At 36.4% G+C, this 27,704-nt stretch overlaps 1 protein-coding gene across 1 annotated transcript; it reads left to right on the top strand.

Annotated features, from left to right (window-relative positions):
• Positions 1-2,638: 2,638 nt before the first annotated feature.
• On the top strand, positions 2,639-4,717 carry LOC131333963 (FCS-Like Zinc finger 5-like). Its single transcript, XM_058368813.1, has 2 exons — positions 2,639-3,104; positions 4,359-4,717. The coding sequence occupies exons 1-2, from the start codon at positions 2,821-2,823 to the stop codon at positions 4,519-4,521; spliced, it is 447 nt and encodes a 148-aa protein (XP_058224796.1). The 5' UTR covers positions 2,639-2,820; the 3' UTR covers positions 4,522-4,717.
• The last annotated feature ends 22,987 nt before the right edge of the window (positions 4,718-27,704 follow it).

The following is a 27,704-nucleotide window of genomic DNA, read 5'->3' as shown; positions in this document are numbered from 1 at the left end:
TTTCATCTTATCTAAACTATAACCAAAATCACAATTATTAGTTCGGTTCGATTTTTCACCAAAATGGTGGTCAATATATTCATTTGCAATGGAGTTAAAGGCACGTACTGGTCCAACAACAAAATATCCACACACAAAAAACAACAAACTATACACCATAGATTCAAAGACACTAAATATTCATGATCCAACAACAAAATAATACGGAGTATAAAATTTCTAACAAACTAAATACACTATATATATATCTATCATATTCTAGCTTTCAGTTCGCTATCTTCATATCTATCGAATTCAACCAAAAAGTAAACAATTTAACTAATGTTAATGTTAATACTATAAAAAAAATTTTGAATGACAATTACCTCGCGAGGAACACATGAATCCTTACTCTACATCATTATAGGGACGTACTAAAGAAACATCAATGACAACTTTTCTCCCGTTGTCCTGTGCATCAATGGGTCTGCGGGTACAACTAGCTCTAAGAATTTGCTCTATTTTCTCGCAAAAAATTAGAAAAATTACACAACAATAAAAGAAAGAAAGAAAGAAATAAGATAGGCTTCAAGCAAAAACAAAGTATATATTTTTTGTGTTATTGATTGGAGATAGAGCCGGTCCTAAACTAAAGCTTGTGTTGCGGCCGCTTTAGGCCTCCAATCCTACTTTCTTTTACCACTTATAATAGTCCAACAAAAATTTCTCATTTTTAATTTTCGTTTTAGGCCTTTGAAAAGTCAGGACCGGCTCTGACCTACGAACGAGGAAGAAAGTCTAGAACAGCATCGGGTAAAACAAGGTTAAAAAAAAAAAAAAACCCTTTTCCCCATTGAAAAGGAATCCGCATCTGTTTGCGTGTTTTCGAACAATTCTACGAGTATATTTTTTAGATTTTCAACTTTCACAAAATGTTCGTATTCGTCAAAAAAGTCTTTACCAATGGATTGTGGGATTTTTAAGCTCAGAAATGATCTAAGATTTGACTTATTATTAAGAGAAAGTAATAAGTTTAATCTACTTTTCGGATAAGATTTTATACTCCAAGTATTTTGAAACCTTATTTTATAATGCTTTGCAAGAAACACTACAAATTTATTTTTTTGGGGGGTACAACTCTGTCCTAATTTTAGAACTATGATAAAAATAAATTTATCAATTGCTGCTAGAATCTAAACTCTACTTTCTGCATTTTTTTTTAAACTCAGGGTTTTTTATTTTTTGTCAATCAGCCCAGGGTTTGAGAGCCAACTTATGTATTCCTTGACAAATCTTTACGGACCAATCATATAGTCCACCAACGGAGGTCTCATTTAAAGTCCGAGCAAATCCATCAGACTTGAAAAAGTACCTAGGAAGTTTCAAAGCCTGTTGGCACTACAAAAAACTCCGGTCTGAACGCTTCTACTACTGTTGTGCAACCTTTCATCAGGTCCGTAGAGTCGGTCCTGTGTACCCACAATGAAGAAGCCGCCCCACTTCTAACTTACACATTCTCCAAAGGAGGCCCTTCTTCGGCAAGGGCCGACGAAGGGGGTAAACGAAAGAACTTTTCTGGTTCCTCGAACCGGGTACTACCTACTACCCGCACGCGAGTGTGTATGTGAGGAAGCGCCGCCCCACTTCTAACTTACACATTCTCCAGAGGAGGCCCTTCTTCGGCAAGGGCCGACGAAGGAGGTAAATGGAAGAACTTTTCTGGTCCCCCGAGCTGGGTACTATCTGCTAACCGCATGCGCGTGTGTATGTGAGGAAGCAAGCTCAAATATTACTTCTTATTGTAAATAGCTCAGAGCGAGGCCATCTGTTGGTGCCAAAATGACATTACCGCAATGCCATTTTTGACCCATAATAGTGTCTTTTATCAAAAAAATTTAGTGTTTACTCCATCAATGTAATGTTGTTCGAATATACGTATATTTCTTTCTACGAGACCACATTTCTCCGACTGTGAAGTTCATGTGGCAAGTTTTGCAATTCGACAAGAAATTGACGCAGAAGCCTTTTGTCTTTATTCACTTTTGGAGTTTCCAGAACCACCCATCTCTCACAACATATTCTCTACTTATTAGTCACGCCTGTTTTTTTCCACTTATTATCTGAAAAACTTCACTCGAAATCGTTACCAAACAACCTCTCTTAGTTTTGATACCAAATTTTATTCTTTACATTAAAATTTGACACAAAGATGCACTCATATTCCCCATATCACCCGGATGGAGACCAAATAAAAATACTCCCTTCACCCAACGTGATTGTTATACAAAAAGTCACTTTAACAAAATAGAAGGCCCCAGTTCATAAAATAGAAGGGCAAAGTTCGATTCTTCTGGTAGATTAACAAAAAAAAATATTTGATTCTTTTTGTCAGTAACTTTTCGAACCATTTTATTAGATTTAACTGCTAACTCATTCAAAAATGATATTAGAGAAAGTGACAACTTTATTATTTATAGTTTAATACACCGTATTCTACACGTAAGCATGTGAAACGACTGTAAAAGAGACTTTAAAAAAGAGTTTGAGGTACACGCAAACTAATCTAAGACACCCGGTATTACCAAAAGGGAAAAAAAAAAAAAACCAACGTGGACATCACTCCAATAAACGAGTGATTATTGCAAATGGCTGAAAAATCAATGGCCGAGATTCTCTCCTTGCTTCCCGGCTCTGCCTTTTATCTTCCCCCAATCTCCCTCTTCACTCCTACTAGTCTCCTCTCTCTCTGAAATCAACATTTCTTTTCTCTCTCTATATAGATATTGTCAGTAGCTGTATCTACTATTTGTAGAAAGATCGAGGAGAGAGTGTAAAATAAGTATGATGTTGGGTAAGAGAACACGTCCACCGGTAAAGAGGACTACTAGCATGACGGAGTTCACCTTAGATCTGGCCATGGAGCAGGACCCAAGTCAGCAGCCGTCCGATCCTTTCAACACCGGCGGCGGCGCCGGATTAAACCACCGCTTTTTCGCCGCCGCCGGCGTCTCTCCGCGCGTCCACCGTCATAATTCCTGCGACTTCGTCGAGACCGCTCAGTTCTTGAAATCTTGCTTCCTCTGTAACCGCCGTTTGGTACCCGGCCGTGACATCTATATTTACAAGTATATTTCTCTCTCTCTCTCTCTCTCTGAATTGGGTTCTTTTCCGGGTTTGATTTATTCATCACTAAAGTCTTGAACGTCTTAGGCTTGTTCTTCTTGAATTTTTGCTCTCGTTTTGATTTCGGTGTTGTTTACTTTTCGTAATTCTTTGTTTTGTTTTACTTCGTTGTTTTAGGATTAATCAATTTTCTTGACGTGAGGAATCAGAATAGTGTGCAAGTATGGTCCAGAATTGAAAAAAGTTGGTTAGACGACAGTGAAGATAAAAAAGGCAGTTGTTTTTTTATTATTTTTTTCTGTTTTTACTATTTTTTTTTTTTCATTTTGGTCGTAGTTTTTTTTGTATCTTTTAGAGATAATCTTTTTTAGTCGAGACGAATGACCAATTCAAAATTTTGGATGTAAATATGACAAGAATTCAGAGGAGGCAGAAAATTATTGCCAAAACAAACAGGGCGTTATTATAAAAGCATCTCCAGTCCTTGCTTTGCTTTTCTTTTCTTTTCCTTTTTACTCATAATTAGGATTTGGATAATACTCATAATTAAATTCTTTTTTGCTGTTAAATTTTTTTTTTGGATAAAACTCAACTTCAACTCAAGCCCATATCATATAGTTTGACTCAAATCACGTTGAGTTTTACTCAAATAAAGAGAGATTTAAATATTTACCAACTTTATTCTTCAACCTCCATAACTATGTCATTAATGAGTTATTTATCCAACTTTATGCTTCAATTTACATTTGTTCGTCAAATGAAGCTTTTACTCAAAATTTGAGTAAATCTTTTAGCAAAAGCTCCGGTCTTTACCTAAATTTGTACTTAAGTACCCAAATCTGTAATCAAATTTAAGTAACACTAGGTGATTTTTATTGGAGTAGTGGTAATAACCTCCCAAAAGTGTGACCTCTCTCGAAATAAGAGGATGACTTGTCTCGTAAAGGTGATTAAAAATGATATATTATGAGAGAAAATGACATGTCTCGTAAAATGAAAAACAAGTACTTAAAAAATAAAATCTTAACAGTACGGGATCTAATTCGACAATTCTTAAAGCATTTTCCTCTTGTATATCTGCTTTGAAGGAAATTCAGAAAAAGTCGACAGCAGTTTAATGATAAATGTAAACAAATCATCAATTGATTAACAAATAAAACCCATGAAAACATAACCACAGGCCAAAATGGAATTTTTGTGCCGGTTAAATTGTGTATTTAATTTTCTCACTTACACTCTTTTCTTTTCTCTTTCAGAGGCGAAAGTGCATTTTGCAGCCTAGAGTGCAGACAACAACAGATGAACGAGGAGGAGAGGAAAGAGAGGCGTTCGTTGACATCAAAGAAAGAAGCGCCGGCGGCCGCCGGATCAGAAGTGGTGTCCGCCGTCGCCGGTGAGACCGTCGCCGCCACCGTGTAGAAGTACATATCATCCATGATTGTACATATGTAATGTCTATAAAGTATCTTTTTTGGGAAGGGGGTTTTGTGGTGGGTCTAAGTTATCCTTTGTTTTGGCGATGGGGAAGTTTTGGAAGTGTCTGCTTCATTTGGATCCAGCATGTAGCCATGTAGTATTATTATATTATTATTATTATGTATAAAAGCATTCTCTATGTTCTTGAGGTTTAATTTGATATATATATATATATATATATATATATATATATATATACAGTCAGGTTCCGGTGAGGGATCCCTTATTTTTTTAAAATGCGGGACTTTCCTTCCCGATTGAATTTCGATGATCCGAGCCGCTCAAAGTGATCAGAACGTGATTTTAAGGGTCCCCGCGAGAAATCAGCAAAAAAAATGACCGGGAAGGGCTTCATCCGAGCAGTTTTCATTGAACGGTTCAAAAAAAACTGCTCGGATGAAGCCCTTTCCGGTCATTTTTTTTGCTGATTTCTCGCGGGGATCCTTAAAATCACGTTCTGCACACATTGAACGGTTCGGATTTTCAAAATTTGATCGGAAAATGAAAGTCCCGCATTTTAAAAAAGTGAGGGATCCCTCACTTGATAATTTGTGTATATATATATATATATATTAATCCTAATTGCAATAGTAGGGGAAAAAAGAGTGGTTAATTCGTGATTTTTTTGCGATTTATTTCGCAAGAATACATACGAAATATAGAATCTATATGAAGATTCAAAATGAGAAGGGATTTGATAATGGCGATTGCAAATCACAAGCCGCCATAATAAAGGGGTCTTAGTGTTTGTGAGAGATGTCTTATGTTTGAGTTCGATTTGATGAAGCAATATTGGGTTGTTAATGTAACTTATGGGTGTGTTTCACTTATTAAAATAAACGTAATGTATTGCGTGAGAGAACAATTAGTCTTGTAAAATGAAAAATAAGTACTTAAAAAATAAAAATCTTAACGGAACGAGGCCTAACAATCTATTATGTTGAGTCATTATGCATGTATTGTGAATTTGAATGCAAATGTTATCAATTTAAAGCAATTTAGGCACGTCTTACGCACCCTAGTAATTAATGTGTCTTATATGACTTCAGTTTAATAGCAGGTACACATATTTGGGTGTAGAAATTTAAAGATAAATGTATCTAGAACCGTTAAATGCATGTTTACTTTTCATTACACTATTTTGTAGTAGAACCCCAAATGTATCGAAAAATTCCAAAGAAATTTGAGTTTGAATCAATGTGTTTACAAAGAAAAAAAAATTCGCAGAGATTTCCGTAAAAAAGTGTTTACGAAGTCAATCGCGTCCGTCCAATGTCAAAACGGACGACAAATATCGTTCAATTGTACAAATAGTTTATTCACAGTTCTTCCATGAATGAATAAGAACCCGTTCCAGAAGTGAAAAAAAGTACTTATTTTTTAAGAAGACAATTTCAAGCTCAAAAATTATGGACTTATTGAAATCTAAAAATATGCAATATAGATCTTATTTGAAAGATCTCGATGAAATTTTTTATACGATACAAAAAAAATTAAAAAAATATTTTTTATTTACATTATTTTTGAATTTAAAAATATAAAATAAATTATTTATTTTTTAAAAAGGTTTTTGAAACGGAGCCTAAGCCAAATCTCTTTTGTGGGGGACAGACTTTCCGTTCTTTATATTAAATGCAGATTCAGCAGTTTCGATAGTAGAAACTCATTATTTTAACCAACTTGTCCAAGTGGTCATGGCTCTACTTCCATATTTACTGGAGAACTAAATTAATAGTAATCACTTTATTAGTGAAGCTTACTTTAAGATGGAGCAAGCTATTTGGGCTGATTGGCAGTCCTTTAAAAAATATCTATCCAAAAGAAATTGATTAATTTAACAAAAATGTGCGACAAGAATAGATAAGATTTTCAAAAGAGAACAAAGATAGTTAGAGTATCCACAGTGGAATAATCAAAATCAAAATGTTGCTAAGGTTAATAATGTTAGTTTAAAAAAGTACTCGCATTGGAATAACTAAATCTAGTAACCTCTTAGCAACTCATCAAATTTTGGCCTTTAAATAATCAACACTAGCAAACTTTTGCCAATAATTAACCAAATTTTCTCTCTTTTAATCAAGTACGTACACTATCATTATATAAAAACCTGCTCTCCCTTCCCTTTCTCTCTCTTTCTCTCAACAATGTTTTCAAAAAATAATTTTAAAACCTGTATTTTTCAAGAACTCTTTTTTTAACAAAAAAATTGTTTTTCAAAAATTTAAAAAACTGTAAGTAAATAAAGTGTGTTTTTAAAAAATATGTTTTTGAAATTTCAAAACTGTTTATTTGGTAAACGGTTTTTGAAATTTCAAAACTGTTTTTTACACAAAAATTGTTTTTAAAAAACTGCATTTATAGTTTTTAAAATTTCAAAACTGTTTGTGTAAATACAATTCTTTCAAAATTTCAAAACTGTATTTACAATTTTTAAGTGAACAAAGTGTATTTTTTGAAAAATTGTTTTTTGTTTCGAAAACTTTTTTTTTAATACAACTGTTTTTAACATAAACTATTTTTTTCTTCAAAAATTTTTTTTTCAAAAAATATGCGTGAAATGAAGGGAAAAAGTTTGAAGGGCCCATTGGTTTTGATATGGGCAAAAAAATAACCAATGTGGGATTTGACATTACTAACTTAAGCAAGCTCTAAATGGATAATCAAAATCTGATATGACATGTTTTGATTATTCATATTTGCTTATTCCACTACTCTTAGCATCTTTTAATCCAAGTATCAAATTTTCACATGAAAAGTGGACTTGCTATTTCACCAACGGAGGCTAGCTAGTTGACCAGAACTCTTGCATCTCACTAGAAAGTTCGAATATCCCCCTAGCTACCTTCATGCATGTGGGTAGGGCTGTTCACGGTCCGGATTGGATCGGATTCCTATGAATTCAATCCTAATCCATATCTCACGGTTTTTAAAAAAAGTGGGCTTGCTATTTCATATTGAATTTGGAAGGATCAAATTTCTTCAAACTCAAACATAAACCCTTAAAACTAATAAAAGAGAGAGAAGAAGAAGTTGAATCACCAAACAACAATACCATGCAAAGTTGAAACAATAAACAAAATATGTTACTACAAATTTAAAGAAAGTGAAAAACAACAACACACAATATATGAGCAAGATATATATAGTTGCTTCAAAAACTATCGAGGGAGGGATTGATCTTCAAGATCAACCAAAAATATTTTCACTATTTCGAGAAGAAAATTACAAGGGGCTGCATTTTATTTTTTAGGTCTCTTTTTATTGTATTTTTTCTTTTTAAAAGTCACTCCCACATGCGAGTGTCTTTTGCAAGTTGCAATCCAACAAATTCGCCTAATCGTGAGCCGTACGTCCACTAGTAAGTGTTCTTTTTTTCTTTTTTATAACCAAATATTCGGACCAGTTTGCGCGCACCTCGACTAATTTTGGGGTTTTGAAGATAACGACTAGGCATAACCTCCAGTAGCTTGGCCCCAAGATTTAGAATGTTTGGCTTTCATGAAAATAAAATCTGTGATCTTATAGAGACGTATTTATTGCTTTCTCACACCCGCTAGGATAAACCTCTTGGGGTTCACTAGCAAGGACGCGGGGGCTCTGCTGCCCAGGGGTGGGCAGCAGCCCCTGCCCACACTCACACACACTCACACACGGCACCGTTTTGTTAAAGAAAAAAAAAAAACTCTTCCGCTTGCAATCCTAAAGAGCAGAAACGTGATTATGAGAGCCTTAGAGTTAAAATTTTATTATGTCTCTTTAGAATAATATGATCAGAATAATAAGATCTTCACGTCAATTCAAACGGATTGAAAATTGGAGCACTTAATTTTTTAATCATATTTTTTAATATATAAACGGTCTAAAAAATTAAGTGTGCCACTTTTTAATTCGTTTGAACAAGTACGAATATCTTATTATTCTAATCATATTATTTTAAAGAGATATAATTAACTTTTGTCTATAGGACTCTCATAATCACGTTTCTGATCTACAGGATCCTAAATAAAGAGCAGATACTTAATTATGAGAGTCCTAGAGACAAAAATTAATTATATCTCTTTAAAATAATATGATTAGAATAATAAGATATTCGTACTTGTTCAAACGAATTAAAAAGTGGCACACTTAATTTTTTAGACCGTTTATATATTAAAAAATATGATTAAAAAATTAAGTGCTCCAATTTTCAATCCGTTTGAATTGACGTGAAGATCTTATTATTCTGATCATATTATTCTAAAGAGACATAATTAAATTTTAACTCTGAGGCTATCATAATCACGTTTCTGCTCCTTAGGATTACAAGCGGAAGGATTTTTTTTTTTCTTTAACGAAACGGTGCCGTGTGTGAGTGTGTGTGAGTGTGGGCAGGGGCTGCTGCCCACCCCTGGGCAGCAGAGCCCCCGCGTCCCACTAGCAAGTGTCTGTTGCAAGTTGCAATCCAACAACTTCGGCATGTAAAGTAAAACCCCCCTGAATCTTGAAGGAACCAAACTAAAGTGAATTTTTTATTTTTTTTACAACTAGACGTTCGAATTAGTTTGCGCACACCTCGACTAATTTTGTGGCCCTGAAGGTTACGACCGGGCATAACTTCTAGTGGCCTTAAGGTTTGGAATGTTTGGTCTCCTTGGAAATGAAACCTGTGACATTATGGAGAAATACTTATTGCTTTTTCACAACCATTTGACCAAATCCTTTGGTGTTCAAACTAAAACGATCTATTATTGTTTTTTTCCCGACCCGTAAGAGTCACTAGAAAAATTATTTGTTGCACCTGGAGAAATGCTTCCAAAGCTTTCTACACCACACATTTGCGAGGAACCTATCCCAAGGTGCGTGGATCCAACACAAATGTGTGGACTAGGAGAGTCGACACTTCCTTCATGATCCATCGATCGCGGTACGGCACGTAAGGTTTGATTTCGTGGCTTTTTTGGATTAAAGCACAAAGAACGAGTTAAATGGCGAGTAGTGAGAGACTGTTTGAAGGTTGGGGTAACACTCTATCTGCTCACAAATTTGCTAACTACGAGGAAGGTTTGTACGCTGCATAGTGTGTGAGAGTATGAACGACTTGCTACTCCATTAGACTCGTAAAAATAGTTTATTTATATGCCAAAAGCTATTAAAATTTACAAGTGAGACATGTACTACGAGTTTGTTAGTGACAGAGTGGATGAGTATTTCATTGAATGTGTTAAGGTCTTGTTCATTTTGGATCTCAAAATTTCTATGCACGGTTTTCAAAATCCAAACTGAACAGGGTGTTAAAGTGTTTGTAAAATGAGGTTTGAGGAAATACTTGGGTACTCAACGAAAGAGGTTATTGAATCGAAGCTGCGACCTGTGCGGCGACATCCCCTGAGTCTTCAGGATGTTTGTCCTGATGAGCATCACCGGCTTCGTGAACGGTGTCGAACCCTCGAGGAGATGAGGAGGACCGGGTAGAACCACCCCTATTACGGCGAGGTGGTGGCGGGGCATGCTCAGTTGATGCTACCCTCCCAGCACCACGACCCCGAGCAGAAAACACATAGGATAAACGAGATTAGTGAGGTCTTCAAAAGCTTCGTTTTTTTTTTTTGAACGGCGAAACAAAAATTTTATTGATAAGAAAAATGATTACAAAACAAGTTATTGTTGGCAATAAGCCAACAATGAGAACCCCCGATAGGCAAAGCCCAGATCACCAAAAGGGTCTAGACAAGTGTAAATATAATATTAAAGCCCACAAGAACCCATAACCCAAATACAACAAGAAAACAAAGATATCGAAATTCTAGCCCAAAAACTAAAAGGCATAGTCCATAAACAACATAGGTCAAGCCGAAGACCAATTCATAGACAACATAAACCAGCCTAAAACAACAACCCTACACCACCACCCACTGCAGCTACCTAGAATGAGACGGACCGCTACAATGAATGAAACTAATCCCTTAGTAAAAGCTTAATACAATTAATGAATGGTACTGGTAGACCATTCCATTTGTGCTTTAGTAAGTAGGGGACGCGAATCTAAAAAACGGAAAGTGGCCCTACCCTACCATCCCCACAATAGATTAAGGTCCCGTTCCCGAACGTCAAATAAGTACTTATTTTTTAAAAATGCAATTTTAAAGCTCAAAAATGATGAGCTTGTTGAAATTAAAAAAAATGCAATATAGATCTTATTTGAAAGATCTCATTGAGATTTTTAATACGTTGCAAAAAATTGATAAATTATTTTTCATTTATATTATTTTTTAGTTTAAAAATGTGAAATAAATATTTATTTTTTAAGAATGTGTTCTGGAACAAGCTCTAATAAGTGTTTCAAGAGCAATCCTCCTCTCTATCACAAAATTATGTGGATTCTCTCATATTCTTTTAAATTGGAAAATACTAGGGTCAAAGAAAAAATTTACTCTGAAAGTACCCGAAAAAAGCAACTGATGGTTGAGATTCATTTTAATGTATGTGATCCAATCATTAAAGTGATTCTCATTGCTTTTTTCGAAATCTTTCAGGATAAGTTTTCGTGCACAGTTGTTGTGTGAGTAGCCGCGCTGCAACCTATATGCTTTTACTTGGCCGGCGCTTGAGGGGACAAGCTACTAAGCTAGTGTTTTGCTAACTTCCTCGCTTTGGGCAAGGTTTGAGTATCCCACATGGATAGCACCGAAAAAAAAAACGACTGCTTCCAAATAAGTACTCCAAAATTATTAGTGGCAGAGGGACGCCACCACATGATGCTCTTTAAATTTTTTTTTCACATAATTCGGTGAAAGTCAAGACAAAGTGTGTGCATCCATACATTGTGATGGAAAAGGGGCCGGGTTGTGAGGCACTCAATAGTCTCTTAAGCAAATAGGAATGGAAGAAACACGATTTTTTTTTGGGTGGTCTTGGGCACCACGTGGCGGTATCCGAGATCAGTGAATAAATTACTCAAGAAACACCAATATTTGTGGTTGGGGCGGATTCAAAGGTTCTTATCGTGTTCAATTAATTTGGTCAGCTACGTACAACCAATTAATTCGTGAACCTAACTCATCAAGAAACCTAAATAATTTTGTATTTAATGTGTATGGATCAATAATTTGATTGCTCTGTCAATATTCATGTAAGTCATCAGATTAAAAAAAACATCTCTCTAGCTTTAATAAATTTCTACAGGTTTAGATCCTCTCTGTTTGGACCAATGTCACGTGAGGAGGGCTCTACAAACGTAAGACTTGAAAATTTTAAGATAGATAATTAAGGTCATCTACAACCTAAAACCCAACTATTAAATGGAATGGAAGTTGGCTAAAGTATCCAGCGTCTTGCATCATGTTGGGGGAGTGATTTTTCAGTGTCAAGCGGATATATCCTACGTGGTACCCGTTCGGCACATTCGAGCCGTCTGATATACTTTTGGACGGCTCAGATGGAAACCCTCTCTCTCTTCTCACCCCAACACTTTCTCTCTCCAAATCTGAGCCGTTCAAACACGCAATGGACGGCTCGGATGCTCGAGTGGGCACCATGTGGTACTCACCGGGCACTAAAAAATTTTCCATGTTGGGGAGATTTAATTTTGACCCACATTTTAAAATATAAAAAGAATATACAATTCTTGTCAACAACTCTTGGGGCGCCTCACCCCCACGTGTAAGCGTGTGAAACAGCTGTGGGAGGGATTGTAAGAATTAGTCCGAGGTATGCGCAAGCTAGCCCAGAACACCGGACATTGCCAAAAAAAAAATAAAATAAAATACAACATATACAATTAACTTAGTAAGAGTAATTTATTATTAGATAATCACAAGTAGGGTCCTAGATTGTTGGACTTGGGATCAACTGACCCTGCAATCTCCTTGCACCCTTCCTTTTTTTTCTTTTTTCTTTTTTTATCAGCACACACTCCTGAGTGATTTCATGAGAAAAAAATAAAAAAAGAATTGTGGTTTCTAACCAAATCATACATTTGGATTGAATATTTTGATAAGAAATGGAAAAAAAGATGAAGTACAAATATAAAAAGTTTTGATTGGCTCCTTTCTCTCTCTCTCTCTCTCTCTCTCACCAAAAATGGTGAGACTTGATGAGAAAGGATTCCCGTTTCTTATCTCACTATTTCTCTCATCCAAAGGGGCTGTTAATGTAGGATTTGGCCTTACTTAATTACAAGTAACTTGTTTTTGTCTTTTTAAACTTTTGTTAGTTTTGGATCATAAATATTATACAATGAAAAGTAAAAGATTATGACAGAAGAAAAAACGAATTGGAGATAAAAATTTAGGGGAAAGAAATAGTGCAGAATGTTCAGTCTATGTAGATTTTAAAATTTTTTATTTCTCTTGTCGAGACGAATAGGAAAAAGTCAAATACTTGATCGAAAACATAAAAACCACTAACAAAAATAATGAGTCAATTGTGAAAAAGACAATTTAACACATTCTAAACTCACGTTTGTCGCATCCCTTAGCTTTAAATAGTAAAAAAAAACGTAACCTAGGAGTGTGAATCTCAATTTATAGATTTTGTAACTAAAAATATGTGGGGGTCGCTTTCTTTGTGATCTTTCCTGTGTAGCTATCTTCGTGTGTTGAGCCGTGTGAGATGACGTCGGTCTTGATGTTCCTGCACAACCGGAGGGGGGGTGTTCCTCCGGGAAGAAGCTCCGACGAACTAGTCAGTAAGTGGAAAAAGAAGAAGAATAAGTTTAGTCGAAAATATGCTAGAAAAGGAGAGAATATGGTTCTGAAGAAGTTTTTCTGATCCCCTTTCTAGATGGTGATACCCTTCTATTTATAGGCGAGGAAGCAGAGTGTTGAGCAAGTTGGCTCTACTTTCCACGTGTCGCATAATACTCGGATAACGTCCTGCAGCGGGGCCATTTAATGAGCATCACTTCCCAGATCTCACAGATTCACATGGGTCGATGTCAGAAAGGTCACTTCACTCAGAGATGTCACTTCGAATATCAGAAAGGACGGCTTGCTTATCAAGAAATACTTCTGGAAGGTTCCATAACTGGCTGTACTCGCTGGAGCCCACTTCTGTCACACGATGAGTATCCGAGTGATTAGCGTTCTTTTCCGAAGAACAACTTAACCGAACAAGAGGATGTCCCTCGCCGAGCGCTTGGTAAGATCACCGAGCGAACTCAAATATATGTACGTTCGGATAATGCATACGATGTTCGGCGAAGTACTCGTGGTTCCGTCTATCCTTCAGACAACTAATGGCACATCAAGCCGAAGCCCAGACTTATTTACAGATGAACTGAGACAGCTAGACGACGGGTCAAACAGCATGTGAAACCTTTATTCCCCCTCCTGGACCTTGTGAACCCTGTGATCCTTCGGATATTTCGGCCCCCATACAAAATACAAAAAATAATAAAGCGTAAGGAGTTGTCTTGGTGGTCAAGGCCTAACTTAGGCTTTGTTTGTTTGAACGTAAAATGTTTTATCTATTTTTCAATGTTTGGTTGTATAAAAAATTAGAAAAACATTTTAATTGGGCTAGCTTCTTCTAAGCGGTCGTTGGGATTGATCCTCCAAAATTTGTCAAGGTGCACATAAGCTTGTTAGGGATTCGAACGTCTAAACCTACAAGCAAACGCACGCAATCGAAGAACAAACCAAGAACAAAAAACAATCTAAAGCAAGAAAAGAACAAGACACAGAGATTTACGTGATTTCGACTTAAGCTGATTGCTTAATCGAATGTCCACAAGGTGCTGAGGTGTTTCACTACGATGAAAGTATGTAAGAGTTACAATAGGAGGCAACCCTAATGAAATTATACTAAGCACCAAAAGAGTCCTAGAAGGGGGGTGAATAGGACGATCGATTAAAATTCATGTAACCTCCTATCTTAATCCATTAATCAAGTTCCATGCTGTTGAAAAATGTATGCATTATAATTTGTGAAAATTTATATGCATCTCTATTAATTATTTTGATGATTAATTCAATGATATTTTTATTCGGCAAAAACAAAATTATCGAAAAGTCGATTCCCGAATTAAATATTTTCGTGACCTTGAAATATAGCATAAAGTCTCTTGGATTCATGATTTATATTTACAAAGACTTTATTGAGCTCAATACATGCTTTAACGGTTTATTTAGATGAAATTGTGAGCCACAGGTTGACGAACCGGCTGACAAGCCGGCTGTCTGAACAGAAAGCTGTGACAACCGGACGACCACCCGGATGACCACTCTATCAAACGGCTAGTTTCCAACGGCTAGTTTCAAACGGCTAGTTTCCAACGGCTAGTTTCAAACGGCTAGTTTCCAACGGCTAGTTTCAAACGGCTAGTTTCCAACGGCTAGTTCCAACGGCTAGTTTCCAACGGCTAGGAAGCATATGGATGGCTATATAAGGCATCAAGAACTCATTAATGAGTACACACACAAGCTACAACATTCCATATTATTGCAAGAGCAAATTCTCAAAAGATCAAAGCCAAAAATTCTCATTGTTCTTCCACTTTCATATTATTCTTGAGAGAAAATTTGTACAAGTCGTGAGCGATAATTTTCATACCTTCTTCACATACTTGTATTTCCTAAGTGAGTGTTTGAGTCAAACACTTGAAAGCTTAGAAGACCAAATTCGGGTTGGAATTTGGGTGTTATTGTTTTTGAGAAGTTTTCGGAGAAAATTCTTGCGGTTGTGCTAGCTCCTCGGGAAAGCTAGAGGCAATCGGTTCTTGTAAGCACCCGCATGACTTACAAGTTGTAATCTTTTAAAGATTAGTCTAACCTTCAAGTAATTGCTTGAGGAGAAGTGGAGTAGGGCCGGACCGTGGACAAATCCGGACCGAACCACTATAAACGGGTTCTATCTCTCTATCTCTCTATTTTGATTGCATACTTATTGTTTGCATATATTGTTAGAGATAAATTTTTATTGGTAATTATTACTAGCAATCCTATTCACCCCCCCTCTAGGTTGCATAATTTGGGTAACAATTGGTATCAGAGCCTCGGCTCTTGTTTGTAGATTTAACCATCTAAGAGTTAAGATCCATGGCAACCACTAGTAATGTTTCTTGTATCGAAGGTCAATCGTCCAATAGATCTCCCTTGTTCACCGGAGAAAATTACTCTCATTGGAAAAATAGAATGATGATCTTTATTCAATCCACGGATTATGATCTATGGAAAATTATCAAAAATGGTCCCATTATTCCTACTAAGAAAGTTGGAGAAGAGACTATGCCTAAACCAGATTATGAGTGGAGTCATTTGGAAAAGGCTTCAATAGAAAAGAACTATAGAGCTATGAACCTTCTTTTTTGTGCTATTACTCCCAATGAATATGATTGTGTTTCCGCATGTGAATCGGCTAAAGAAATATGGGATAAGTTAGAAATGTCACATGAAGGAGATAGTCAAGTTAAGGAGTCCAAAATTGATATTCTTGTGCATAGCTATGAGCTCTTCAAAATGAAACCGGATGAATCTATATCTCAAATGTTTGCTAGATTTGCTAGTATTACTAACGGTTTAAAAGCTCTTGGAAAGATTTACAGTCAATCCGAAATGACAAGGAAGGTGCTCCGTTCCATGCCAACCAATTGGGACACTACCACCTCCATCATCCTACAATCCAAAGATTTCTCAACATACACGATGGACAAGCTCATGGGATCTCTCATGACGGAGGAAATGCATCACAACCTCAAGGGTGAAAAAGAGAAGAAAGTTAAGGATCTTGCCTTCAAAAGTACAACAAGCAAATCAAAAAGCAAGGAGGATTCAAGCAACGAAAGTGAGGATGATGAAATGGCGCTCATCACAAAAACGTTCAAGAAACTCCTCAAAAATAGAGCATCTCACAAAGGCAGAGGATTTTCAAGAAAAGATGGAGGCAAAGAAGAAAATAGTAAAAAGGATCCAATCATTTGCTACGAGTGCAAGAAGCCCGGCCACATCAAAAGTGAATGTCCATATGCAAAAAAATATTCAAAGAAGGACAAAAAGAGAGCTATGATGGCCGCATGGGACAATAGTGACGATAGTAGCTCCGATGAGGACGATGAGCAACAAGAGGTCGCTAACTTGTGTTTCATGGCCATCGAAGAAAACGAGGTAGATCTCGACTCATCCTATTCCTTTGATGAATTATTTATTGCCTATAAAGAGTTGAAAGTAGAATTTGAAAAGGTTGTTTCTAAAAACAAATTTCTTAAAAAGGTTGCTAAAGATCTTTCACTAGAAATAGATGATTTAATTGAAGAGAAAGATATTTTGGAGGAAGAAAATGAAAGTTTAAGAACCTCTTTGGAAAAAGAAAAAGAGTATTTGAAGGATACTTCCAAAAACGAATCTTTAGAAAAACAAATTGATGATTTAACTAATTCTCTTTCAAAACTCACTAATGGAAAAGAAAGTTTAGACATTCTTCTTGGAAAACAAATGGTTTCTTTTCACAAGGCCGGAATTGGTTATAATCCCACTCAACACAAAAATCTTTTTGGAAAAGATGTTCCTCCTTCTAGCCATTCTAAATTGACATGTCATTATTGTGGTAAAATTGGTCATATTTCTCCTACTTGTCCTATGAAAGGATACTCATCTTCTAATGCAAAAAAGGTCTGGGTTCCTAAGAACCGTATCAATGCTAACCTTCAAGGACCCAAGATGATTTGGGTACCAAAAGTCAAGAATTGATGTGCTATTGTAGGTATGCTTCAAAAGTTCTCTCAAGGAAGGAAGTTGGTACCTTGATAGTGGATGTTCAAGACACATGACCGGTGACAAGAGGGCTTTCAATTCTCTTTCGTCTAAAGATGGTGGACATGTCACATTTGGAGACAACAACAAAGGCAAAATCATAGGAATCGGTGATATAGGTAATTCTCCTATTATTGAAGATGTTTTACTTGTTAGTGGTTTAAAACACAATCTTCTTAGCATAAGTCAATTATGTGATAGAGGAAATCGTGTTATCTTTGAAAAATCCAAATGTATCATTGAAAATGTCAAAAGCAACAAGACACTCTTCGTTGGACAAAGACTTGAAAATGTATATGTTTTTAATCTCAATGATTTAAGTAATTGTGATATAAAATGTTTTTCCGCTTTGAGTGAAAATAGTTGGTTTTGGCATAGGCGCCTAGGACATGCAAGTATGGATGCTATTTCAAAACTCTCTAGAAAAAATTTGGTAAAAGGTCTTCCTAAAATCAAATTTGAAAAAGATAGACTTTGTGGTCCTTGCCAACAAGGAAAACAAACCAAGGTTTCTTTTAAGTCCAAAAATGTTGTTTCAACTACTAGACCTTTGCAATTACTTCATATGGATTTGTTTGGACCAACTCGCTCTCCAAGTCTTTGTGGAAACTATTATTGTCTTGTTGTTGTTGATGATTTCTCTAGATATACATGGGTGATGTTCCTAGCTCATAAGAATGAGGCTTATCCTAATTTCACTAAACTTTGTAGAAGAGTTCAAAATGAAAAAGGATTTGTTATTTCTAACATTCGTACGGATCATGGAAAAGAACTTGACAATTCTTTATATGAAAAGTTTTGTGATGAACATGGTATTGGTCATAACTTTTCTGTACCTCGTACTCCTCAACAAAATGGAGTAGTTGAGAGAAAGAATCGTACTTTGGAAGAAATGGCCCGCACTATGCTTTGTGAAAACTCTTTGCCAAAATATTTTTGGGCGGAAGCCGTTAATACCTCATGCTATATTTTGAATCGAGTTTTAATTAGGCCTATCCTCAAGAAAACTCCTTATGAGCTTTGGAATGGTAGAATACCCAACATTAATTACTTTCATGCCTTCGGTTGTAAATGTTATGTATTAAACAATGGAAAAGATAACTTGGGTAAATTTGATTCAAAATCGGATGAAGGCATCTTTATTGGTTACTCTCTTACTAGCAAAGCATATAGAATTTATAATAAGCGCACTAATCTTGTTGAAGAATCTATTCACGTTTCCTTTGATGAATCTAATCCTTGTGCTACTAAGGATGTTGTTGATAATGATGACTTAGAAATTACACATGAGATTCATGACTTGAAAATTCAAGAAAAAGTTGATGGTGATACTCAAGTAGAAAGCTCTCAAATCAAAGAAGATGAAGTTATTAATCAACCTCAAGATGCCATGGGAGACAACCAAGATCTTTCCAAGGATTGGAGATTCGTGCAAAACCATCCAAAGGACTTGATTCTTGGAGAAGTTTCGAAAGGGGTAACCACTCGCTCGTCTCATAGAAATTTTTGTGAAAATCAAGCTTTTGTTTCTCAAATTGAGCCTAAAAACTTTCCGGAAGCTCAAGATGATGAAAATTGGATTTTGGCCATGCAAGATGAGTTAAATCAATTTGAAAGGAATAAAGTTTGGGCATTAGTTCCTAAGCCTCTTGATCACACTATTATAGGTACTAAATGGGTTTTTCGTAACAAGCTAGATGAATCCGAAAATATTGTTAGGAATAAAGCTAGACTTGTTGCTCAAGGTTATAATCAAGAAGAAGGTATTGATTTTGAAGAAACTTTTGCACCGGTAGCTAGATTAGAGGCTATTCGCATATTACTTGCCTTTGCATCTTTCAAAAATTTCAAGCTTTATCAAATGGATGTGAAAAGTGCATTTTTGAATGGGTTCATAAATGAGGAAGTTTATGTCAAACAACCTCCCGGCTTTGAAGATCATGTATACCCCGATCATGTTTTTAAACTCTCAAAAGCTTTATATGGTTTGAAGCAAGCACCACGTGCATGGTATGATAGACTTAGTTCATTCTTGCTTGACAATGGCTTTACTCGTGGAAAAATTGATACTACTCTTTTCATTAAAGCCAAAGGTAAAGATATGCTCATTATTCAAATATATGTTGATGATATTGTCTTTGGTGCCACTAATGATAATATGTGCAAAGAGTTTGCTAAGTGTATGCAAGGTGAATTTGAAATGAGTATGATGGGGGAGCTTAACTTCTTCCTCGGACTTCAAATCAAGCAAACTAATGAGGGGATCCTAATCAACCAAGCCAAGTATGCGAAAGAACTTATTAAGAAGTTTGGCATGGAAGGATCAAAGCCAATGAGCACATCAACTAAGCTAGACAAAGATGAGAATGGTAAGGCCGTCAATGAAAAGATGTATCGAGGTATGATCGGCTCATTACTTTATCTCACTGCAAGTAGACCGGATATAATGTTTAGTGTTTGCATGTGTGCTAGATTTCAATCATGTCCTAAAGAATCGCATTTAAAAGCTATTAAACGTATCTTTAAATATGTTGGCGGTTCTCATGACTTAGGATTGTTTTATCCACGTGGAGTTGCATTTGATTTAATTGGTTATTCAGATGCGGATTTTGGAGGTTTCAAAGTTGATCGTAAAAGTACAAGTGGGACTTGCCAATTTCTAGGGCACTCTCTAGTGTCTTGGCATAGCAAGAAACAAAATTCCGTAGCTCTATCTACCGCCGAGGCGGAATATGTAGCGGCCGGAAGTTGTTGTGCCCAAATATTGTGGATCAAACAACAAATGGAGGATTTCAATTTGCAATATGATCATATTCCTATTAAATGTGATAATACTAGTGCAATTAGCTTAACCAAGAATCCAATTCAACATTCTCGAACAAAACATATTGAGATTAGACATCATTTTATAAGAGATCATGTTCAAAAAGGGGATATTGAACTTAACTTTATTAGTACCGACAAGCAATTGGCGGACATTTTCACAAAACCCCTTGGTGAAGAACAATTTTGTTTCATTCGACGAGAACTCGGCATGTCTAATCATTTATAAAAAAGTTTTGTGTTCTTGATGTCAAAAGTTTTTTTTTTGGATTCAATGTTGAGTTGATTGAATTCGTAAATATCATACTTGATGGAGAGTACAAATGATCTTGATAAAGAAATCACCCTCCAAACATTTTATCATATGATTCATTTTCCTGTGTTTGGTATGCAGAAAAACAGTTTTATGGTCTTTAATGCTACTCCTCTTAAACGTTTTCTGGACTTAACCTGCATTTGTCAGTGTAGAGACCCGTATTTTATTTCCATAATTCTTTATGTTTTATTAAGGCATGAGTTGTGATATAAAATGGAGAATGAGTTCGGATGTCGAATGTGCTAGAATTTAGAAGTTCGGGATGCAAGTGTAATATGCATGGGTGTATAAGTGAAGGTGTGTGTAGGGGATAATTCTCCCCCACATATATTTCTTTTCTTTTCCGGGCAGACACACACACGTTTCTCTCTCTCTACTCCCTCGACCGACTCTCTCTCTTTCTCACCTCTCCTCCAAACTTCTCTCTTCGATTTCATCGCCTTAGAATGAGATTTCGGAAAAATCCCAAGTACTAAAGTTGTTCTACGCGACGAGATCTTCCTATTGATCGAAGAAGAATCATGATCGGAGCACTTTGAGGTTTCCTCCATGTTCGGGCTTGCTTCTAACCCTCGAGGTAGGGATCTCCTACCTTCTTTACATGTTTAAGTGTTGGTTAGATGTACAAGAATCAAGTTTGATCATTTATTTTGAGTCTTGAACAAATCTGTTATATGCTGATAATTTCGTGGGTTTTGGAAATCTGTCTTTTGGGAGCCCTCTGCTAGAAATCACTGGCATTTGTCATGATTAAGACCTCAAGGGGCGGGTCAGGGTCGTGACAGTCAGTCGGATGTCCAAGCGGATGTCCAACCGGACAACCGTGAGGTTGAGACTTATTCAAGCTTTTGCGTTGCTAACTCTGATTTATTAAGTCTCTTACACTTAGTTTGTATGAACTTCATGGCTTAGTGCTTAAATTGTCTCTTATATACTTCGCCGATATGAATTTCTTGTCTCTAAGCTTGCAGGGATAATCATTTTCGGTAATACCCCTCGCATTCTTTAAAAAACTCTCTTTTAGGGGGAGCATGTATTAAGGGGACACAACAATAAACACCCGAACACAATTTTCTTCCCCTATTCTTGTTCTTTTCGGCGCCACCCCTATTCTTGTCCTATTCGGCGCCGCATCCCCTATCCTATCTCTATTCGGTGCCGCATCCCCTATTATCTCTCTTTCGGCGCAGCAATTCAATCAATTCGGCGCAGCATTTCAAACAATTCGGCGCAGCATTTCAAACAATTCGGCAATCTCATACTCTATAAATTCAACAACACAATCTCTATCTCCTCATCTATCTATCTCTCCTTCTCTCTCGGCCTAAATCTCTCCAAATCTCTATCCTTCCAAATCGAGCAATGGCAAACATACCGCAAGGGTTACCGTTTGAGTTTTACGAAAGAGATGCCGAACGAGCAGAGTTCAGGTTGTTTATCCAAACCATTTGGATGCAACTCTTTATCTTCATTCTGCTGTGTGCGTTACTTACCATGAGAATACCACCATGGTTCGGATGGAATGTAAATGTGGATACTCTATGGTATTGGATTGGCATTATAGCTGCCGTTGTAGCAGCCATTATTCGAGAATACGAAAATCAAGGACGCCAAGCTCTCAATGAACGAAGATAGAGTGCTACAGGGCAAGAGCGGCATGGTGCTGGAACCATGGCCCTATTGTTTTTCTCTTTTTAGTTTTTTTTTTTATGATGTCACAGGGGGAGAAAAAGCCAAGTTTTAATTAATCTATCTTGCCATTTTGGGCAAATTTAAAAAATTGCTTGCTATGATCTGATGATTATTGCTATTACTCGTTGATCATAGATAACTGCTTTGGTGCATGTATTAAGGGGGAGATTGGCATAACTCCTACTTGAATAAAAACTATCATTTTGTGTCATCATCAAAAAGGGGGAGATTGTTGAAAAATGTATGCATTATAATTTGTGAAAATTTATATGCATCTCTATTAATTATTTTGATGATTAATTCAATGATATTTTTATTCGGCAAAAACAAAATTATCGAAAAGTCGATTCCCGAATTAAATATTTTCGTGACCTTGAAATATAGCATAAAGTCTCTTGGATTCATGATTTATATTTACAAAGACTTTATTGAGCTCAATACATGCTTTAACGGTTTATTTAGATGAAATTGTGAGCCACAGGTTGACGAACCGGCTGACAAGCCGGCTGTCTGAACAGAAAGCTGTGACAACCGGACGACCACCCGGATGACCACTCTATCAAACGGCTAGTTTCCAACGGCTAGTTTCAAACGGCTAGTTTCCAACGGCTAGTTTCCAACGGCTAGTTTCAAACGGCTAGTTTCCAACGGCTAGTTCCAACGGCTAGTTTCCAACGGCTAGGAAGCATATGGATGGCTATATAAGGCATCAAGAACTCATTAATGAGTACACACACAAGCTACAACATTCCATATTATTGCAAGAGCAAATTCTCAAAAGATCAAAGCCAAAAATTCTCATTGTTCTTCCACTTTCATATTATTCTTGAGAGAAAATTTGTACAAGTCGTGAGCGATAATTTTCATACCTTCTTCACATACTTGTATTTCCTAAGTGAGTGTTTGAGTCAAACACTTGAAAGCTTAGAAGACCAAATTCGGGTTGGAATTTGGGTGTTATTGTTTTTGAGAAGTTTTCGGAGAAAATTCTTGCGGTTGTGCTAGCTCCTCGGGAAAGCTAGAGGCAATCGGTTCTTGTAAGCACCCGCATGACTTACAAGTTGTAATCTTTTAAAGATTAGTCTAACCTTCAAGTAATTGCTTGAGGAGAAGTGGAGTAGGGCCGGACCGTGGACAAATCCGGACCGAACCACTATAAACGGGTTCTATCTCTCTATCTCTCTATTTTGATTGCATACTTATTGTTTGCATATATTGTTAGAGATAAATTTTTATTGGTAATTATTACTAGCAATCCTATTCACCCCCCCTCTAGGTTGCATAATTTGGGTAACACATGCTATTCTATCAATTCAACAACTAAAGACAATAGCAATAAAACTAAAGAACTCGAACGCAAGGATATACGTGGAAACTACTTAGGGTAAACTCACCCTAAGCATAAAACCACGGCCTAATCTACCAAAATGCTATAAATCAAAAGGTTTACAAAGAGAATACACATTAGGAATTACCCACAAGCCTCTTATGACACCTAACTCCACTCTTTGATATAGCTCTCCGAGCCCCTTCTTGATTCCATAGCCACCACGAGTTCACCACCTCGATCTCCGGGTCAAGCCGGCTCCGGAATCATCCGGCCATGTAGAGTCATAGGCAACAATGTATGGATTTAAAAAAGAGATGAAGTTTTTTGTGAAAAAAAACAAATCAACCTAGAGAGAATACATTGAATATTAGAGTATTTCTCTAGGATGACAAAGGATGATCAAATACTCAATTTAGATCATCTCAAATGCATAAGCACACAAGGGATATGAGTGAAATTGATTTTCTCTCTCTAAAGTGGGCTAATGCAAGAGTGGGTTGCCCTAAAAGAGTGAAAATTCGGAATATATATGTGCTGAACCGAAACCTAGAGCTAACCAATGAGAAACAGACACGACGGGCGCTAACGCGCTGCTGGGGCGCTCTTAGCACGCGAGCTGGCGCTAGCGCGCTGCTAGGGCGCTCCGCGAGCGCCATTCAAACTCTGGCATTTAAAATTAAATCAAAAATCAAGAACACTTTGAATAGCGCCACCGGAGAGCTCTGGCACTCTTAGGGCGCTAACGAGTGCTACCGCGCTACAAGAGCGCCCCGGTGGCACACGGTTCTGATCCCTTTAATGCCTTAGAAAAATTTTCTTCGTTCAAGCAAGGCCAGCAAAGCTTTTCTCATGCCTTAGCAAATTTTCTCCATCACCCACCAATGCAAACAAAGAAAACTAATTCCATGGAATTAAAAGGCGTGGTTACTGTATTGAAGTTTATGAATAAAACTTAGAAGAGATGCATGGAAAATATTACACTGAATGCATATGAATACATATACCTCTTTCGAACATAATCTGAGCATCCTTCAAGGCAAGAGCTTCTCAATAATTCTTCATTCACCAGGCGGAGTATCTAGACAAGATAAAATAAAAACTCTCCCAAACCCAAATAAAAAAAGAACAATACAGACTCCAATGGTTTTGACAAAATCCGAAAAATGCCAATCATACTAACACCTAACTTTGCTTTTATATGTGCACAAGTAAGCTAATACACAAAAATCCCTAAAAACACTTTAATTCGCGTGTTTTCTCGTGCCCAACCACCCAGGCCAAATTCGGGACCGCCCGGGCAAAAAACCCAAACTGCCCTTGCCAATTTTACTGCGACCTCCCACTTGAATTTCTTCACATCTCAACAAAAAGCAGGCCCGGACACATGCATATAAATTTGAACTCCCAAAATTCATTTTGGGCTCTCAAAATTTTTGAACACGGTTTCTAATAAATTTTTTCTATTGATTCCGCTCCTATTCATTATTCTCAAAATCCAAACCGAACAAGACCTTGTCGCCATGGTTTTATATTGTATATCTGAAGCGTAAAGGTGGAGGATGTTACTCCATCTTTGTACCTGCCAACCACCCACACACCCCTTTCTCTCTCCCACGCCATGGATGATATCACAGGAGAAAACTTTTTTTTGCTTTTCTCATTAAAATAAAACAGAATCAACTACTTCTATGATTGGCTATCAGACACAAATGTTTGTGGACCAATCACAAGCCATCTCCTTTTCCTTATTATATCAATCTGTATTATTGTTTTGAGACATAATGGTTACAGCCGTACAATAAATTATAATTAAATAACAAATCTCTTTCCACTAAGGAAAATGGTAAGCATCCACTAAAATCCCTCAAAACTCCAAGTATTTATTTATTTATTTTATAATTGGATGTCCGGGCCAGCTTGTGTACTCCTCGACTAATTATGAAGCGCTGAAGGTAACGATCGGGCATAACCACCAGTGGCCCCAAGGTTTGAAATATTTGATCTCGGTAGGAATGGAACCAGTGACCTCATAGAGAAGCACTTATTGATTTCTTACGACCACTTGGCCGAACCCCTTGGGGGTACAGGCGCATGACTGTGATTCAATCAGTTCTACTTGCTGATAACATCTGTAAAAATATCCAACTTACTCGGGCATTGACAAATACATAAAATAAATTGTATAAAATGTACCGTTCATGTTTTAAAATTATGTGAACTGTTCATTTTACATAAAATTTTCATGTCTTTTAGTGATGATCGATTAAGCTGAGTTTTTACACATTTATTGTTATTAACAAGGACTACAAGTTGAACGGTTCGAATCACCATCGTGGGCCTATAATAGAAGGAAAATTTGAGTTTGGAGGGTTTTGGTAAATAAGACATGGAGGTGAGCTGATCATGACGGATGGGGTCCTTTTGATTTATTAGAGCATCCACATTGTAATAAGCAAATGAGTTTGGATAATCAAACTTAACAACAATGTTCAAAAAATATCCCACATTGTAATAAGCAAAGTTACAAGTCTTTTAGTAAATAATCAAATTTCACCCATTCCATAATCAAACTTCACAGCTTTTATCAATAACCAAAACTCAATAACCAAACTTAATAACCAAACTCAAAACTCAATAACTCAAAAACACCCCACATTGGAATCGTCTCATCGAGAGGAATAATTTGGTGTGGTCGGATGCGTAATTGAAATTCGTTTGTGATTGGACAAATGTGCATTTTGTATTGTGGGGGTTTTTTTTGGTTAGGGATGCAAAAATTATCAATGTGGAAGTAGAGGTTGTTAAGTTTGATTATGAACTAAATGAATAATCAAATGCTGACGTGACACATTTTGATTATTGATTTTGATTATTACCATTGCGGATGCTCTTAGACCTACTTTGTGGATATACGAGAGCAAATACGTACACCCTCTGCTATATTGGTTGTCGGAATAATACTTTAACAGAATTTTTTATGATACTTGTGTTCACTGATGACCAAAATTGCTGTAAATAATTTTTCGGGCCTTTTTTTTTTTTTTGGATATTTCACAAAATACTTGTATAAACGTCATAATTTTTTTACTTTTTTGATTCATCACGTTGAGACGAACTCATAATGCTTAAAAGGTTGACGCAAAACTACCATACACAAAAAAAAATTTAAATAAAGACAAAACTAAAAAGTTTCGGTCCACAACTTCTTACTCATGCAGTGAAAACGCCCAGACAACGAGTTTAATCAAATGGCATCAACCGGTACAATAACACTGTTGTTTTTTTTTTCTATATTATATAAATTTTTGACTGTGTAGCATATGACTTTAGCAAAATCATTTTGGAAATTTGATCCACTTGCTCCGAGTGGTCACCGTCATTGAGCTACTATGACTTGTTCCTCTTTGACTTATTCTAAATATCTTCTAAAAATTGAGTAATTAGCCCAAAAATTCAGCGACGAAACACAGATATTTTGCGGATCAAGAAAATAAAAACCCAGATATTTTGATGAAGTGTGGATTTTAGATTAGAGAGTTTTGTTTAAATATTACATGGGTTTGTATTGTTCTCTATGTTCCTTAATTAGTGGCACTAGTATGATTTTTCTCTAATTTAAATGGCATGACCAAGCGAGCTAGAGGTCCCATAAAAAAAGGTATATAATGAAAATAGATTTAGTCTGAGTGGCGGAGTCAGGAATATTTGAAATTGCAGGTGACTTCTAAAAAGCTCAATATCTCCATCCTCCAAAAAATATCCGATCTGTAAAATGAGGACTTACAAAAATACGTATAATTATATTCAAACAAATCAAAACTGTTTTTCAAACATTGAAAAAACTCGATGATATAGGTTTTCTGAAAGAAAGTTGAAATGTTTTTGATCAGCCTTGTTCTCTTTAGGATTCAAAAAGCATTTTTAAAAAAACTCCCCCTAGATTCTCCCTAGATTCCCCCTATTCCCAACATTTCTCTCTCTATCTCTCTCTACTTATTACCCCTACTATTTTTCAAAAAAAAATTCAAACATCAATCCAAACAAATTATAGTACTAGTTTCCATTTTGCAAATTGGACACTTTTTTGGGACGAAAAGAGTACTTAATATTAAAAAATACCAGTGTTCTGATGGACGAGGGGACTGTGATGTGCATCATCAGGACCGTCTGTTTCGATAATAAATGGTCTAGATTAAAATAAAACTTTTTCGGGGAACCCGAAAAAGGTTTTAAAAATCTG

Source organism: Rhododendron vialii, chromosome 7a (assembly GCF_030253575.1).
Source record: "Rhododendron vialii isolate Sample 1 chromosome 7a, ASM3025357v1".
Lineage (NCBI taxonomy): Eukaryota > Viridiplantae > Streptophyta > Magnoliopsida > Ericales > Ericaceae > Rhododendron > Rhododendron vialii.
Note: the sequence above shows the minus strand (reverse complement) of the source record. Positions and strands in the feature narration are given on the sequence as shown.